General features: G+C 41.8%; 1 protein-coding gene across 2 annotated transcripts in view; it reads left to right on the top strand.

Annotated features, from left to right (window-relative positions):
• Positions 1–16,943, top strand: part of FMN1 (formin 1) — a 431,558-nt gene that overhangs the window by 123,797 nt on the left and 290,818 nt on the right. Inside the window, exons 1-2 of one of the 2 annotated variants that reach the window (XM_043555725.1) lie at positions 13,159–14,978; positions 16,344–16,461. The exons of the other annotated variant lie outside the window; for it this stretch is intronic. Coding sequence (XP_043411660.1) covers positions 13,599–14,978; positions 16,344–16,461 — 1,498 coding nt within the window. The 5' untranslated portion in view covers positions 13,159–13,598. Of the gene's footprint in view, positions 1–13,158; positions 14,979–16,343; positions 16,462–16,943 lie in introns of those variants that run through there. 2 annotated transcript variants of the gene reach the window in all.

The following is a 16,943-nucleotide window of genomic DNA, read 5'->3' as shown; positions in this document are numbered from 1 at the left end:
GTGAGATCGTGACCTGAGCAGAAGTCGGACGCCCAACCGACTGAGCCACCCAGGAGCCCTTTGAATGGCCCTTTGTAAGAAGGAACAGTAGAAATTGGGGAAAGGAGAATGAAAAAGAAAGGTACAACCATCATAAGAGAAGTTTGAGGTCTTCCACACGTTTACAGGAGTAAGAAGGAAGATTAGTTTGCCCATTGGTTTTCTGTGAAGGAGGCACAGGTTTTATTTTAGAACTGGAGCCCATGAAGTGTGCTCCCTAACTTTATTGCCGGGGGAGTACTTAATGTGACCCAGTAGGGGCCCTTCCATTTTGGAGTTAAATCCCCTGCTGTGTTAGACTTTCAATCCTTTAAATAAACCAGGTCTTTTGGGTTTATATGGGGTGGATTTCTAGGAACTGTCCTATCAGGTTTAGGGAGGATATGGTTTGCATAGAGATTTATGAATTAACCCGGTCTTAAGTGAATAATTTAATAAGGCACTATAGTCTTTATCTATTGATAGGTCTGCAGTGAGAAAAGAATTTAAATGACAATTGTTGGGGTGAATCCATCCCATTTTTTAGTTGTTTAATTATATGCCTATGAAGTTTTCTTATTATCCCCACAGAAAAACAAGCACAGAAGTTTGTCTATACATGAAATATTGTGACACATTTTCCAAAGTTTACCTCACGTTGTCTAGTTTAGGCAAACATTTAAAGACAATCAGAACTAGAATTTAACATCTATAAAGGTACATTATCGAGACATCGTTTTTTTCTCTTAAAACCCTCATTTCCAGAGATAGCCACATCAAGACTAATTTGTTTGTAAAACAAGTCCAGTTGTAATAAACTTGGCCTAATTATTTACATAAGGTCAGCAAGAATAGTGACTGATTATATAGATCTTTTACAATTTGCTTTGCTGGAACCTTTTATAAGGAATCTAGATTCAGGCTTTTAGTAGCCTCTCCAGGCCAGAAGCCATGCCAAGTACTTGCCATCAGACGTGACTGCAATACATGAAGATTTGGGCAAATTCTTTTCCATGAGGTCCCCAACATATCCTGAGGTTCCTGCACCTGCCAGGAAGTGATACTCTTTACTCATCTGGTAAGGCTGCTGGGACCTCTGTAAGCAAGGTATCAGGCCAACATTTCCAAGGGGCTTTATGGCTCCATGTTGCATAAAGTCAGCCTTAGTTCCTTAGAGCTATATGGTCAGATCTGAGTCTATGCATGACTCTCAAATATGACATTCCATTCAAAGCCTTGGTAAAATAACCAGTATTTCCAATGGTATCCTGTTATAAGAAGAAGATTCTTATTGAACTCACGTAAGTGATTATAATTGCCTTAAAAGAAAGAACACTCACTGAGAGTTTTTGAATTTTAGAGACTTCAGGTAGAGAGAAATGTTAAATACTCCAGTTTGTTCACAAATGAATACTTTGTCACATTCCTGTATGTCATAGATGAGCAAACGTTTACAGAACCAGCAACACTTTAAAACAAAAGTGGCAAAATTATAACTGTGTCCTTCAGTTCATTTAGTCCCATGTTCCTAATTCTTGTTCAGTTTGAAGCAGCTTTTTAGTTCTGGCAATTCTTACCCATCTTAGTATTAATCTTAAAGGTATTGAATACCTGTATCTGTCATGAAAGTCCTTTTTACAAATCTTGAAGATGAAACACATTTAGTATGAGCTTCCGAATAATTATAAATGACAGAAATCTCAGAAATGGACATGGTTAACAATCTGATGAGAGTTCATTCTGATGCAATTCATACAGGAAATTGCATCATCTCTGTGACACCTAACACCTTGATAATCAGAGTATCAAGTGATGACCTTATTACCAAAACATTAAAACTTCAGGAATTGCATTTATATTTGAGCAGTTATAGCATTTACCCAAATAATATACTAAGGTTTACCATTATTTGTTTGACAGTGTTTCCAGAGTAACTTCACATACCAAAGAAGGCCTAATTGGTCAAAAATTCATTTACAATTTAAATCCTGGGAAATTTGTTAAAACCTTAGAAAGTTATAAGGCACATCCTAAATAGATTACAGATCATTACTAATCTTAAAACTTTAAATCATTTGTTTACCCAGCGTGGCAATGAGAGATCCTAAAGGCAAATATGTAGGGTTATATAGTTGTTAGCAAAACTTAGCTCCTTTAACATTGAGAAGTTTTAACTAAGTAATCAAAGGCTTAATGAAGACAAAACAGAAGCTTTGGTTTTCTCAGCAGACAAAAAGAGAAAAAAAAAAACAACAACCCTTTGTTTACATTTTCTTATCAAGAGCAGATCAATGGTCCAAGAAAACTTTGTCTTTTGAACAGAGAAAAACAGAATCCATTTCAACTCAGTCAGTCCTGACCACACATGAAATTCCTTTCCAAAGAGTTCCCTTCAGGAACCTTCTACAACTTTCCTTGGCCTTCAAATTTTGTCCCAAGCCATTTCTCTCCAAACAACCAGTCTCATTTAGGACAAAATTACTTTCTTTTACCTTCAACAAAAAATGTATTTCCATTCCTTATATCTTTCTTACACATTTTCTACTTTTTTACATAGAGTTGCTTTTATTTCCATCAGTCTTAATTATATTTAGCAGAATTTTAACTCTTAGAGACATTAGTCCCCAGTGAAAACTTAGTAACCAATTGAGAAGCATCAAACCAGAATTGTTTGCATGGCAAATTCATGAATCAATTATCATATTTAAATAGAAATCCCCATTTAGGCCGATCATCAGGTTCGGTTCTTACGCAATTTTCCACACTTCCCTGACATCCAGCTGTCCTCTATATCCACTGTAACATAATGACAAATCTCATAGCATCTCAGATTGCTTCATAAAACTAAAAGAACTTGGCTTGCTCATTGAACTCTTAATGGCTAGTGGAACTGTGACACTCACTTCTCTTTGATCTTGATCCTTACTTTATTGTCCTTATTTCCTCTTTGTCTATTCCAACATGCACTAAATAGTTGTGCATATAAAATTTGGACTCTTGAGAATGTATGGACTTTTAAAGCCTAGGAGAACATAGAATAGAACTGAGTTTTATAAAAATACTGAGAAATTTGTCTAGGAATTGTATTTAAATGAATTGGAAACATTGCAGCGGAAGTATTTTATTTGGTTTCCCTAAAATTCAGGCAATTGCTTTTTTGCCTCCTTTGAATGAATTCCACTTTTTCAGCCTCCCTTTTCTGTCTTGAAACTACAGCTCTATGCATACTCACTGGACTGAGTCCTGCGAGCTTCACATGGTCTCTTTAAAGCCTGCTCCCCGGATTCATTTATGTTCCATGTGTGTATTTCAGAAAAGCATTTTTCTTCTCTCTCCAGGATACACATGGACATTTGTGGTTAAAACGACAATCCCGTATGACCCATTTCGAGTTTTAAAGGAAGTAGTAGCCTTTGCCTATAGAATGCTCAGGGGACTCCTATGTTAACGTGAGGTTCCAGTGTGTATGGCCTAGTTGTTTTTCTCTTGCCTTTTGATTTTTATAGGCTTTAATTAAGCCATCTTGATTTATTATTACCATTATTTCTAAATTGCATTAAGGACTGCAGCTACTCCATAAATGTCCTGTGTATAACATGTATCATAAACTTCCCTCTCCATCTACAGAAAGTAAAAGACCTTGATTCTGGGAGCTGTTAAAACATTCTTTCAGAATATTTCATGATACTTTTTAAAGCACTGAAAGTGACAGTCATGCTGTATATACTTTGGTTTAAATGCCAAATTAAAATGATGTACAAAATGGAGGCAATAATGAGCATATGTCATAACTCTGGGAATGTGATTCTTTCACCCACTGATCCCTGCAACTAACCATACTCTACAATGACAGCCACTATTTATTGAATGTCTTTGGTGATGAAGCAAACACGGGGTTAGGAATATTAGCACATTCAGTTCTTAGTACAGTCCTATGAGTTAAGTATTTTTCCAATTCTATAAATGTAGATACTGGTTCAGAGATGTTAAGGAACTTGCCTCAGTGACACAGCTAGTATGTGATTAATAAGTAATTTTCGTACTGAACCCAAACACGTCCCATTTCAAAGCCATAGCTCTTGCCCCTCTTCTCTTTGCCCTCCCTTTAACTGTGTTTGAAAAAATAGGATCGTAGCTGTGACAACGCCTACCTTACTTTTTCCTTTGTAATTTTAACGCATTCACACTTGTTTCCATATTTGTCTCTTAAAATGACTAAATTATGAGTATTAACTTAAAGCAATCATCACTGATCAAATCAGGGCTCATAACCTTTGTTTCCCTTCTGTCCTCGGCAAATTCTTTCTAGCTTCAGTAGCCAGTTGGTTCTGGTAATGAGGTGATCTATTTTGCCTCCGTTCTGGCTTTTCCATTTGAAGGAGAACTATTACAAATACTATAGTTTGGCTTTATGGTAATGAAAAGAATGAACATTAAGAATCAGATTGATCCAGTTCAAATCCTGGCTTTGCCACTCATTGGTTGTATAATCTTAGGATTGACCTAATTTCTCTGAACCTCAGTATTAACAGCTATAGCAGTGTCCAGTACAGCAGTCACTAGCTATAGGTGGCAATTAATTAAAGTTAAATAAAATTTAAAATTTAGTTTCTCAGTCACACTAGACACATTTTAAGTGCTCAGAGGCTACCTGTAGCTAGTATCTACTGTTTTGGACACACAGATAAAGATCATTTCCATCACTGCAGAAATTTGCACAGGACAGCATTCATCTATAAAATGGGGTTAATGATACTTTTCATGGAGTTATATAGTAGGGTTAAGGAAGGCACGAGAAACCTTGCATAAAGGTGCCCACTCGGGACAACATAGACCTCCTAAAAAATGCTTGTTCTCTTCCCCTTCTGTCATGCATGCTCTTTTCATCCACCTTCATTTTGTTTTAGGTAAATCCATACCTGCCCTAATTTTTTCTGTTGCCTCATTTAAATATAAAATTATTTAGAAATAATACCTGGATCTTTGGTGTTTGAACTAATATTCTCAAGATAACTCGATAACTTTTACCTAAAAAAGAAATGTAAGGAAAAGGCAAAGATACACAGTTATGGCATAGCCAATGGCTATGTAGTTTTACTATTGGGGAAGAAGGAGAGTATAGGCAGGAATAGGTTACCTCTGGTTTATTAGATTCCAGATCTTCACCTAAAAGTGTTATCAAGAGCGACTTTAGCCACAATGAAATGCTTTCTTTATGGACTCCATGCCTTCTGAAGTGATTGTCCATGTGGAGCATAAATATTATTGATTTTGGAAAAGCTCAAAACCTTCACAAACATGTCCCAAGAAATTGTGTACCTTAAAGAATACTCCTCTCCCCTCCCCTCCAGCTTCACGGGTAAATCTTGGCCTTTCCTTTTCCCTCTTACATTATTTTATTTTGTCATGGACATTGAATCCATTTCCAGAGAACCTTTAGTACTGTTTGGTGGAATCAGTCTTAGAAATATTTGATAGTAAGACCCTACCCAGTTAATGTAATAACTACTTCAGCCTTGATTTGGTATTTGTAAGAGAAAGGAAATTTTAAATGAAGTAACGCCTTTGGAGTCTAATGACTTGGCATACAAGCAAAAGAAGAAAATGGTTAGTGCCCTGCTGGAGTTGACCTGGGTACTTTCCCAGGCCAGCCACTGTCTGGGAGCAGCCCTTCCCCCAAGTGGGCTGAGGTCACAGTGCTTAGGGATCACACTTTTGGGTTGCAGCAGCAGCATGTTATCAATAGACTCTTGAGAAAAGGATTTTCTTGAGAAAATCCAAATTTGTGTGTTTTTGTTTGTTTGTTTATTTATTTTTCTGAAATGATTGAGTTGGTTTAACAATCAGCTTGGAGCACAGGAAAAGGATTAAAGAGCATGATGAACTTTGTCTCCTTCTACAGTGGCCACCTGGGAGAATTTTAAGGTAATTTACTCCCTTCAGGTAATACAGATGGGAAAAACAATCCAGAGCGTATTGGCCCTAAAACATTCAAAGGAACCCCTTGAAAGAATTTTCTTTGATGCTCTATTCACTCTTGGCACAGATGTGGCATGGGTAGGTGTTGTATTTAGTAGGCCTTTCTATAACAAAGGATCCTGTTCAGACCAAAGGGCCCCTCTGCCCAAGTGCATATTTAGGAGGGAATTGGGTGGGGCAGCTTCCTTCGTGGGCTGTCAGTTCATCAGTAAATACTTGTTTCATACTGACAAGGCTAAAAAAATCTGTTCGATGCAGGTTGATGGCCCTAAAACAGTTGTTACTTTGCTATGAAAATATATCATACCTATGTGGTACCTACTATGTGCCAGGCATTGATGAGAGTGTCAAACTTATTAGTTCACTTAATGCTCCTAATAACCCATGAAGTAGGTACTTTTCTTATTGCCAGTATGCTGGTGAGGAAGCTGAGGCACAGGTTGCTTGCCCAAGGTCAAGCTTCTTGAAGGAGAAGAGTAGGAGGTAAGCCCAGGACCCAAGGCCAGGATCTTAACTGTGCACCCTGCCCTGGTTCCTGGTCATTGAAAGATCACATCCACACTGCTCTCTCATTTGCTTCCATCCTGACAAGTATGCCCCAGTCTCTCTTTCTGACTTTCAGAGTCTTCTAGTTTGTTACTGACGTTCAACTCATTTTCCCCTGGAGATTTGGTACTGCTCAGTGGAACCAGTCTTAGAAACATTTTACACTAAGACTGCTCAGTGGAAGAAGGCCTTAATCACTGAGACCTGCCCTCGCAATTGGGCAGGTGCAGCCTATTGTTTTTTTTAAAACAATTAGTAAAAACTGCTGCGGGCCTCTTGTGGGCTGACCTAGAGGGGCTGTTATAAGTTTCGTGTTAGTGGGGAGAGGGAAGGCGCACCGGGAAGTCAGAGAGGATGCTATGAAGCTGCACTAGAAAGAGAAGCCTAAGGAGGTCTCTGGCTTGGTCTTGTACTTGGTCTTGTGACTTCATTTCCAAGATGTGGAAAGTGAGCATAAGGAGGATGCTGTTCCGGAGGAAGGTAAGCTCATGGGCCAGGGCAGTAGGAAGACCGGAGGTGAACAGGAGTCAGAACACCTCGTTTCCCATCTTGTTGCTCATGTGAGCAGTGTGAACTGGTTCCAGTTATTTAGCTTCTCTTGATTTCAAATGGCTTCTTCTTTAACACAAGAATGTGGAACGAGTTGATTTTTAGTATTTCTGAAGTCCCGTTCACCTTCCCAGCAATTTGATTCTACCCACATTCTTTCATAATCGTCAGCTCCTTTCACGGGATGTCGTTAGTTTGACAAGTGGCTTTTTTGAGTGCTTGCGATGTCATAATTTCCTCAGATCTCACTGTTTGTATCAGACTTCATTGAGTAAATTAAAACACCCTTCCTGGACCAAAAAGCCATCTCTACTCATTACCCCACTCACATCTTTATCCACCACTTCCTTCCTTCCTTTCCCCAGTCCACTGGTATAAACTTGTCTTCTACAGAATAGTTTCTATACCCTTACTTACCTTTAGTAATTTTAACTCCCTTCTACTTTTCTTCAGCAATTGTCACATGAACCTAGTTGAACCACTTTAGAAGCTAGAAGCAATTAGTCATTAAAAACGGGCCCAGAACTTGTAATAAATTGGGTAAGAGAAACAGGAGAATCATGTGGCCTGATGCTGTGAAACTGACCTCATTTGCTCTACTTTTCCCTTGCCTTTCTGGGGTTTTATGACAATGTGGGAGGGAATTATCTAAACTGAATGATTGGGTGGGGGATTCCAAAGAATAGAGGGTGGGAGGACTTTAGGAAGTTTTTCTTTTAAGCAACGTCCAATTTCTGCAAATTGACTTACAAAATGCTTTTTAATGCTGATTCCTCTAATCTTATGACAGCCAAGAAGGTTGGTTCTACTGACTGGTCTCAGGTGATGTGCGTTTTGTTGCAACCACCCTTTTAGGCTTATCTCACCAGGTATCTGTGGGACTGATGTTCTTATTAACTGAGGTACAGTTGCCTTCAGCCTCAGTCTGAGAGGATGGTGAGAAGGGAGAAACATATGTGTTGAGTTTTAAAGTAGCTGGGTACCAATTGTTTGTAACAAATAGTTACAAAGAACATCACATGGGTCAAGTGCTACCTGTTTTAACTTGGTTGTCTAAGGTGAATCATTTTATCTGACCTTTTGCACAGGTATAGCTGTTAGAAGGCTTAAGGGCCTTAAGGTTAAAACTGTCAAGGAGCATGAGTTTCCTGTCCCCTTTTAGCTAGACTAAGAATCAAATGGACACGAGACAGATGAACAGGAGAAAATCAGATTTCATTTTGTAAATACAGGGAATCCACACAGACATGTAAATTCCAAAGACAGGCAAAATGAGGTATGTATATCATCCTAAACTGGGTGGATGTCTGGGACTTCAAAGAGAAGGAAGGCTATTCACAGGACAACAAGAGCAGATATTTGGAATGTAGATGTTTATCTTGCCATACAGATGGGTCACTCAGACAAAATTTATCTCTGGTAATAGCCATTATACTGGGAAGAACCCTCAATTTAGATTTTCCTATGTAGTGAAGGGAAGGGCAAAAAGTTTTTTCTGAGCCTGCAGGATCTCAGTTGCCTTCAACACAAAATAATCTTCATGCCAAAGTGGCCCATCTTGGGGTGGCCTGCCCTTGGCCCCTACAGAACAAAAGAGATTCAGGAGAAAGTCTTGGCTTCTACCGGTTTTGTGTAGTAGGTATTCAATAAGTATTCATCACAGAATAAGACACTGAGATAAATGATGTTGGAGAGAAGTGATTATTTTTCCTCCTGAAAATGTTAAAGCATTAAATAGACTCATTTTTCAAGACCAATCAACCAATTTGCAGGCTTCTTAAAACTCCTAGAACAGAGCACAGGCAGTAATGTCTCTGACATTGGCCGTAGCAACATTTTTCTAGATAGGTCTCCTGAGGCAAAGGAAATATAAGCAAAAATAAACTATTGGGACTATGTCAAAATAAAAAGCTTCTGCACACTGATGGAAACAACAACAACATTAAAAGACAATCTACTGAATGGGAGAAATTTGCAAATGACCTATCTGATAAAGGTTTGGTATCCAAAATACATAAAGAGCTGATACAACTCAATGCTCAAAAACAAATAATCCAATTAAAAATGGGCAGAAGACCTGAACAAACATTTCTCCAAAGAAGACATCCAGATTACCACCAGACAATGAAAAAAGGCTCAACATCACTCATCTTCAGGGAAATGCAAATCAAAAGTACAATGAGATAACAGCTCACACCTTTTTCATTATAGGTAGAATCAACAACACAAGAAAAATGTTAGCGATGATGTGGAGAAAAACCCTCTTGCACTACTGGTGGGAATGCAAACTGGTGCAGCCACTCTGGAAAATAGTATGGAGGTTCCTCAAAAAGTTAAAAATAGAACTACTCTATGACCCAGAAACTGCTCTACTGGGTGTTTTCCCCCCAAATAAAAAACACGAACTTAAAGGGATACATGCACCCCTGTGTTTATTGCAGCATTATTTACAATAGCCAAGATATGGAAGCAGCCCAAGGGTCCATCAGTAGATGAATGGATAAAGAGCTAGAGTGTATTATGCTAAGTGAAATAATTCAGTCAGAGAAAGACAAATACCATATAGTTTCACCATGTGGAATTTAAGAAACAAAACAAATGAGTAAAGGAAAGAGAGAGAGACAAGCCAAGAAATAGACTCTTAATTATAGAGAACAAACTGATGGTTACCAGAGGGAAGTTGGGTGTGAGGATTAAAGAATGTATTTATCATGATGAAAATAAAATGATTTAAAAATTTTGCAGGCTTCTTATTTGAACATTATGGTCAAACATTTTTTTGATTTCTTAAATCACCGGCAATAGTCACATTTCTAATGGTCTGAGAGTCAATATTCAAACATCTATTTGAAATACCATGCTGCTCTCTCTTACTTGTCTTAATTATTTAGATGGTAACTGCTTGCTTTCACTTAGAATTGTTTTGGGTCCAGGGGCACCTGGGTGGCTCAGTCGGTTAAGCATCCAACTTCGGCTCAGGTCATGATCTCACAGTCCGTGAGTTTGAGCCCCGTATTGGGCTCTGTGCTGACAGCTCAGAGCCTGGAGCCCGCTTCAGATTCTGTGTCTCCTTCTCTGCCCCTTCCCTGCTTGTACTCTCTTTCTGTCAAACATAGATCAACATAAAAAAAAGAATTGTCTTAGGTCCACTGGTTGCTATTCAAACTGAGTCTGGGGTATAAAGTACTTAGTTACAATTTATGAACAAAGTGTCACCTCTTTCTTGGCTGATCTCCCCTGTTTACCTTCATGTGTCATGAAAGTGGAGGGCTGGGGTTTTCTTCATCGGTATATCCCTGGAGCCTGGTATGTAGTTGGTGCTTAATTGTTGGATAAATACATCTTTGTAACAGAGTTATGCTTCATAAATGAAGGAGGGTTGTATGGGGAAAGCTTTTTAATGTGTTTGACTCCAGGGGATTCTGTGTTTTGTCTGTGACTAGTACACAAGCCAGCTAGGCATTTTTGCTTGATTTATTTTTATTTTTTCTAATCAGCCACTCTAGATTTTCCCCTAAGTTACAAGGGGAAAGAATGATCATTCTCACATTGTTTTGTGAAGTTCATCTTCTGTGTCATCTCAGAGGATAAAATACACTTTGTGTCCTAGTGAGACTAGTAGTGCAATTTCTGGATTGTTCTCTTGGCCATGGTTGCTTAACGTTTTTTTTTTTTTTTTTTTTTAAGTTTTATTTAAGTAATCCCTACACCCAACATGGGGCTCAAACTCATGACCCCAAGATCGAGTTGCACACTTTTCCAACTGAGCCAGCCAGGCGTCCCCATGGTTACTTAACTTTTAAAATAAACCTAATACCTTACTTACCTCTAACCCAGGGACTGGGATCAAATCATTTCCTAGGACTCAAGACTTGCCACAACTTCCATGAAATTGTATTGGCATCCATGGGTATTGACAGAATGCTGAAAATCTTAATTCTGCTCCATACTGTTGTATAAAAAGGCCAACAACCTTTGGGGGACACTTTATGTCCCATTTCGCCCAGATGTGCTGGGGGTGCTCAGAAACTTATTCTCAAAACTGATAGTTAGGTCTGAGAAAAATAGAGCCTCCAGTTAACAAGGTCGACACCAGGGCGCCTGGGTGGCTCAGTCGGTTAAGCAGCCGACTTCGGCTCAGGTCATGATCTCGCGGTCCTTGAGTTTGAGCCCTGTGTCGGGCTTTGTGCTGACAGCTCAGAGCCTGAAGCCTGTTTCAGATTCTGTGTCTCCCTCTCTCTGACCCTCCCCTGTTCATGCTCTGTCTCTCCGTCTCAAAAATAAATAAAACATTTAAAAAAAATTAAAGAAAAAAAAGGTCGACACCAAATAGGTGTCACGTCTCTTCCCCACACATCAGTGTTGGACGGTGTATATGTTGTTAAGAACATAAGACTGATCTTATGATTTGAGGTGGTGATTCCTTTTCTCCTCATTCTAGCAGAAGCAGAAGTCTGATTTTTATCAAAGGGCATTTCCTCTGGACAGGAAACTGTTCTAAGACTTGAATGGTGCCCATGAAGCTTTCTGTGTGTTATGGCGGCCTTTTGATGAAGTCTGCCCTGGTTAATAATCCCAAACATACTAGCATCAGGAGTGAGTGGGAAAGTCTCCATTTAGACACCAGGTCAAACCAGGGGCCAGGAAGTGCTGTCTTAACTTTTCCATAGGGATTGGTGGGATATTAAAATATGTACCCTTTTTGTGTGAGGGTTCCTTTTGAACACACTGCTAGAAATGTATTGCAGTCAAAATTTCTCAGTGTTAATACTTATTGGGGAACATGATTCAAGTCATCAGAGTGACATTCACGGCTGCTCCCTGGTGCACATCAAGCAAGACTGCCGTTTTGCACAAGAAGCTTGTGGCTCCAGCTTCTATTTTGCAGAATGAATTGCTGTTGGTGTTTAACACTTGGGCTCAATCTTCTTGCAGCTTTGCTCAGAGGGCCGGTGATTACTCCTAAGCCAGTTTGACTGCCTCGATCCAGTACAGTAACTTGTCCATCCCAGGTGCTTAGTAAATGCCTGCTGACTGGACGAGATTTGAAAAACACTGAGACCTTCAGGTATGACAGGAAGCTGTCCCAAGAGGCAGCCATGCAGCTAGGAAACAGAGCGGCAATTTTTCCACGTCCTTCCTTGCCAAGTTCCCAGCATATGATCAGAGTGTTGGAAACTACCTTGCTCTGATGGTTGGTGGTGATTTTGTCTGCCCTTCTTGTTTTAGGCAAATTGGGTCTGTGATAGAAACCTGACAGAGACCTTTCAGATGTTTTGCCCTTTGGGGGAATGTGCTTCCTTGGGGACCTTTGATAAATCGCTTTGCTTAACAAGGCAGGTTGTGTGTTACCTTGTATCATGCCAGGTTTCACTTAGTTGGTTGGATCACTGAAGCAGAGCGGGGTGCCCTTCGGCCATCAGGATTCCTAAGGAAACCAGGAAGTCAGAGCTGCTGAGCAGAAGCCTGGGGTTGGCACAGAGCATGTGGAGGGTGATCATTCCTGCTGGGGCTGGGGCTGTTTACTCTGCCCGCCTAAGGCTGGTGGCCACTGGGCGTGGTGGGCGTGCTTGCCTAAGTACCTGTTTGTAGAACAGTGAGACACCGGGGCAGAGCTAAAACAGCAGTAATCTGAAACCAGTTGTGTTGGTTCCCCACCCCCCGAACCCACCAGCTAAAATCTGCATTCCAGATGAAACCTGCAGGGAAGCGGAAGAAAGCATTAAAAAAAAAAAAAAAAAGACAGCTTTGAGAGCTGTAAATCAACTGCTTTTGAGAGAGTTCTTGGCATTTTGAGATCATCTGTTTCCCTACTTTTATTTCTTTGCTCTGGGCTTTGTAAGTGGCTGTTGATCTGTGTGTGCTGCTAGGTTTTTTGGCCTGGATGGTGCACGGGCTTCTGACCAAAATTTAAAGGGCAAAAAGGAAACGTTTCATCATTTTTCTGCTGATTCACTTTTGGATTTCTTGGGCTGATGCGGGGGGGGTGGGGGCGGGGGGGTTGAGGGCTGTCAGGATCTGCTGGCCAGCTCAGCACATTCGGTAGCCTCCCTTGCTCACCAATGAGGAAGTTGAAAGCTATCGGGAGAACTGCAGGCAGGCACTGGGGCGGAGCTCACAGTGAAGTCCTGGGCCGGGATGACCGGGGGCAGACTGACTTTCCCTACGACAAAACCCCTTTTGTCCACGGGAATAAATACGGAAGTCCCAGCGGAGCAGCCTCCCCAGTCCGTCTATAGTAAGGTGCGCAGCCGAGGCTGTGTCTGGGCATTAAGCTCCTCGGACTTCTTACAGCTGGCCCTGGGCGCACCATCCTGGCTCACACCGGAAGGAGGACACAGCCAGTGACCTGAAAGAGACCAAGTGTGCTTGCTCTGGGGCGGAGTCAGGCTGCCGGGTCCTGTTGCTCTCTCTGTCCTGGAAGTTCAGAGCCCATGGTGTGGATAAACTGAGACAGTAGGGAAAGTGACAAAAGCCAGAACTTGCACTGGGGGCATTGCAGAGACATGGAGGGCGTCGGAGACTCTCTGAATGGCAGTGATGAGGTCTCAGAGCCAGAAAAACCTGAAGCCAGACTTGAAGTGGCTCAGTCGATCCTGAGCAAGTTCTCCATGAAGACTCTGTTTGGGTTTACAAGTAAGCTCGAATCTGCGAAGCCTGAAGAGGAAGACGCAGTCCTGAAGGCGTTCCACAGTTTGGTCCTGGATCCAGTGCCTCAGCTGGATGATCCCAGCCATGGCTCCCATCCACAGGAGGCAGCGGCCCAGGTTTTACCTGACCTGGGAAATGATGGCAAGACTGCAGGGGCGGAGACAGAGTCCGAGGGAAATCAGAGCATCATAGCAGACGCAGGGATTTCTCTCCTGGGTCAAGAGCCTCTTCCGCTCAGTACTCTGAGCGTGAACAGAGACGATGTCATTTTGGTTCGTGGGACTCTTGTGAACACCACCAGTGATTCTGACTCTGATGATGGTGGCCAGCAGCCAGAAGAGGGAAGCAACACCAGTCGCCCACAGTCTCCCAGTGTTGTAGCTGAGCCATCTCAGGAGCCCAGAGAAAAGCCACGTGATTGTGGGGAAAATAGTATCACTGGGGAAAGGGATGATGCAGAGTGCTGTGCAGAAGGTCCTCGGAGGACTCCATCTGAGATAAGTAGCAAACCCGAACCTGGTGATGGTGGTCTTCAGACAGAGCACAGCCCCGTCCAAGGGCAAGCTGGAGAAGAAAGTTCCCAAGATCCACCCGCAGTAACAGACCAGACCTTGATTGTTGGTGTTACCGAGAATGCCGCGTCAAAAAAAGAAGTCCCTGGGGAGAAGGCATTCCAGCTTCCAGCCTTTTTTAGTGGACTTCGTGTGTTGAAGAAAGGGGCTACTGGTGAGGGAGGGAAGACCATCACGGAAATTAAACCAAAGGATGGAGACCTGGCCTTGCTCAAATTGACACAACCTGTTCAGAAGTCCTTAGCGCAGGCAGGGCCGCAGACGGTGAAGACTGGGGAGAAGACAGCTGACCCGAAGGCCACTCCCACTCTCCTGGAGCAGCTCTCTCAGCTGTTCATCCTTGACATGCCCAAAGCAGAAGTGAGGGCAGGAGACCCTGAACAGCCCAGAAAGGAAGAGATGGGCTGCGGTGCTGCCCAGGAGAGCCAGAGCGGCCCCAGCGGAGCCCAAACTCAGGGTGGAGAGGTCAAGCCAAAGCCTCCAGAGACTGCCCTCGAGGCCTTTAAAGCCATATTCGTTCGTCCCCCCAAAAAGGGGACCACAGCTGACACCTCGGAGTTGGAAGCTCTCAAGCGCAAGATGAAGCATGAGAAGGAGTCCCTGAGAGCTGTGTTTGAACGATCCAGGTCAAGGCCAGGGGATGGCCCCTCTGATTCCAAAAGCGTATGTAGAATTGGGTTTTGCGTTTTGTCCTAAGATGCAGTGAAACCTGTAGTTTTCAGGTTTCCTGTCAAAAGCGAGTCCCAACTACCTATTGTTAGTCTCCTCTAGGTGAAGAGGATTAAGATCAAATCATCCTTGTAAGGGGTAAGGAGTGAAACTGGCGTTTTCTGTCTTCCTTATATTTTTCTGGAGTGTCATAAAAGGGCTATACATAAAGATGTGTGGGTAGGAAAGGGAAACTGTCACTCTGAGCTTAAGCATTCATAGATGTTCTTATAAAAACTAGGCAGCACGATGCAGGAGGGAGAAACAGCCTGGATTTCCTCACCACCTAATTATACCTCTGCAAAAACTATATTTTAACTTCGGAAGTCTGCCATTTGGGGACATAGGTGTTTGTGTTAGGATTAAAATGTCCCCGTGTTGGTTACAAGGCACCCTGATCACTAGGTTTAGAATGAGACCCGGTTTTAATTCTAACTCTGCCATTTCTTGGCCGGGTGACCTTGGTCCCCTCTGAATCTCCATCCCCTCGTCCGCGTAACGAACGGAATAGCCTTCACCTTACAGGGCAGTTGTGAAGATTAAGTCAAGTTAGTACCCGGTAAGCACCTAATTAGTGAAGGCTGCTACTATTAAAATTAATTCAGGTAATTCATGAAGACTAGCACACACCTGTCTAACAGATCCTAAAGGTTCACGAGAACCGTGAGTAGAATTTTAGTGTCTACTCAGCATAGAGTTATCATCCCCTCTTATATACTTGATCAGTAAAGATGTTAAAATTTTTAAAATCTTTGGAAACATTCTTAGGCTGTAGTTAAGAACTAAACGCGATATAGCATTCTCCTAGTTGTAAAACTCAACCCCTATAAAAATGGCTTGAGTATGAAGGCCATCTCATTTATTGAAAGGAAAGGAAAACAAATTGAAATCAGCAATGTGTCGTGCTTAGAGAGGTGTATCTTGACCTACAGCTGAGTTGTTTGGGATTGATCTATTAACATTCCTATAAATGTACCTGATTATAGTACATTTATATCTATGTCTTCAGTTGAAAGTTTGTGATTTCTTTTTAAATAGTTGTATGATAAACATCATCTATTATTTGTTGTATCACACATGGTCTTGAGTGTGTGTGTGCGTGTGCGTGTTTTCCCCTCACCCCCCCACAACCCCCCAACTGATCACTTTACCTTTCTGGAAAAGGGTCATTCTGGAGTGAGAAGTTTCAATGACAGTGAATGAGAGCAATGTGCAACAGGCCATTAAAAGTGATTTTAGGGTTAGAGTTAGCATGTTTTCAGGGATTAACTGGCATTGGCCACATTTCATTTAACTTTTTCTTTCCCCACTTTTCCACAGCCTGACCACAGCCCCACTGAGCAGGACGATAGGACTCCCGGCAGACTCCAAGCTGTCTGGCCACCCCCGAAGACAAAAGACACAGAAGAAAAAGTGGGATTGAAGTACACCGAAGCAGGTAATGGGAAAAGAAGCCAGGTACCCAGGAATGAATCCTTTGCTGCAGTGGCTTTTAGTGCTACTTCAGTACTCCCAGAACTTGAGTTTTTGTTTCGCTGTTAAATGTAAGGTTGAAGCCTTTTCTTTGGGGTTGTGCTGTTCAAGGGAACCTTTGCACAGTTATCATTAATGAATCTCTCAGAGATGAAAGGTGAATGCAGTGGAATGAATGACGGGGGGCCAGGTGTGTAAAGTAGGAGAACCTTTGGGGAGCTAACCGAGCAGGTAGATTACACATTCCTCAGGAAGCAGGTGGTATTCTTCATACTGTTGTGAGCTGGTGGGGTTGCTGGAAGAGGCAGAGTATGATTCTCCAGAGCTGCAAACTGATTTGTTGTTTGTCTTTGAGAATGCTTTTGAACTACAGGAACCTTGTGTGGAGTGAATGTACAGAGGCTGTATCAGTTACTCTTTCACTTTTGTTACACAAAGCTTTATTTA

The sequence above is a fragment of the Prionailurus bengalensis genome, chromosome B3, assembly GCF_016509475.1.
Source record: "Prionailurus bengalensis isolate Pbe53 chromosome B3, Fcat_Pben_1.1_paternal_pri, whole genome shotgun sequence".
NCBI lineage: Eukaryota > Metazoa > Chordata > Mammalia > Carnivora > Felidae > Prionailurus > Prionailurus bengalensis.
The sequence above is the reverse complement of the archived record's forward strand: the minus strand, read 5'-3'. Positions and strand labels throughout refer to the sequence as shown.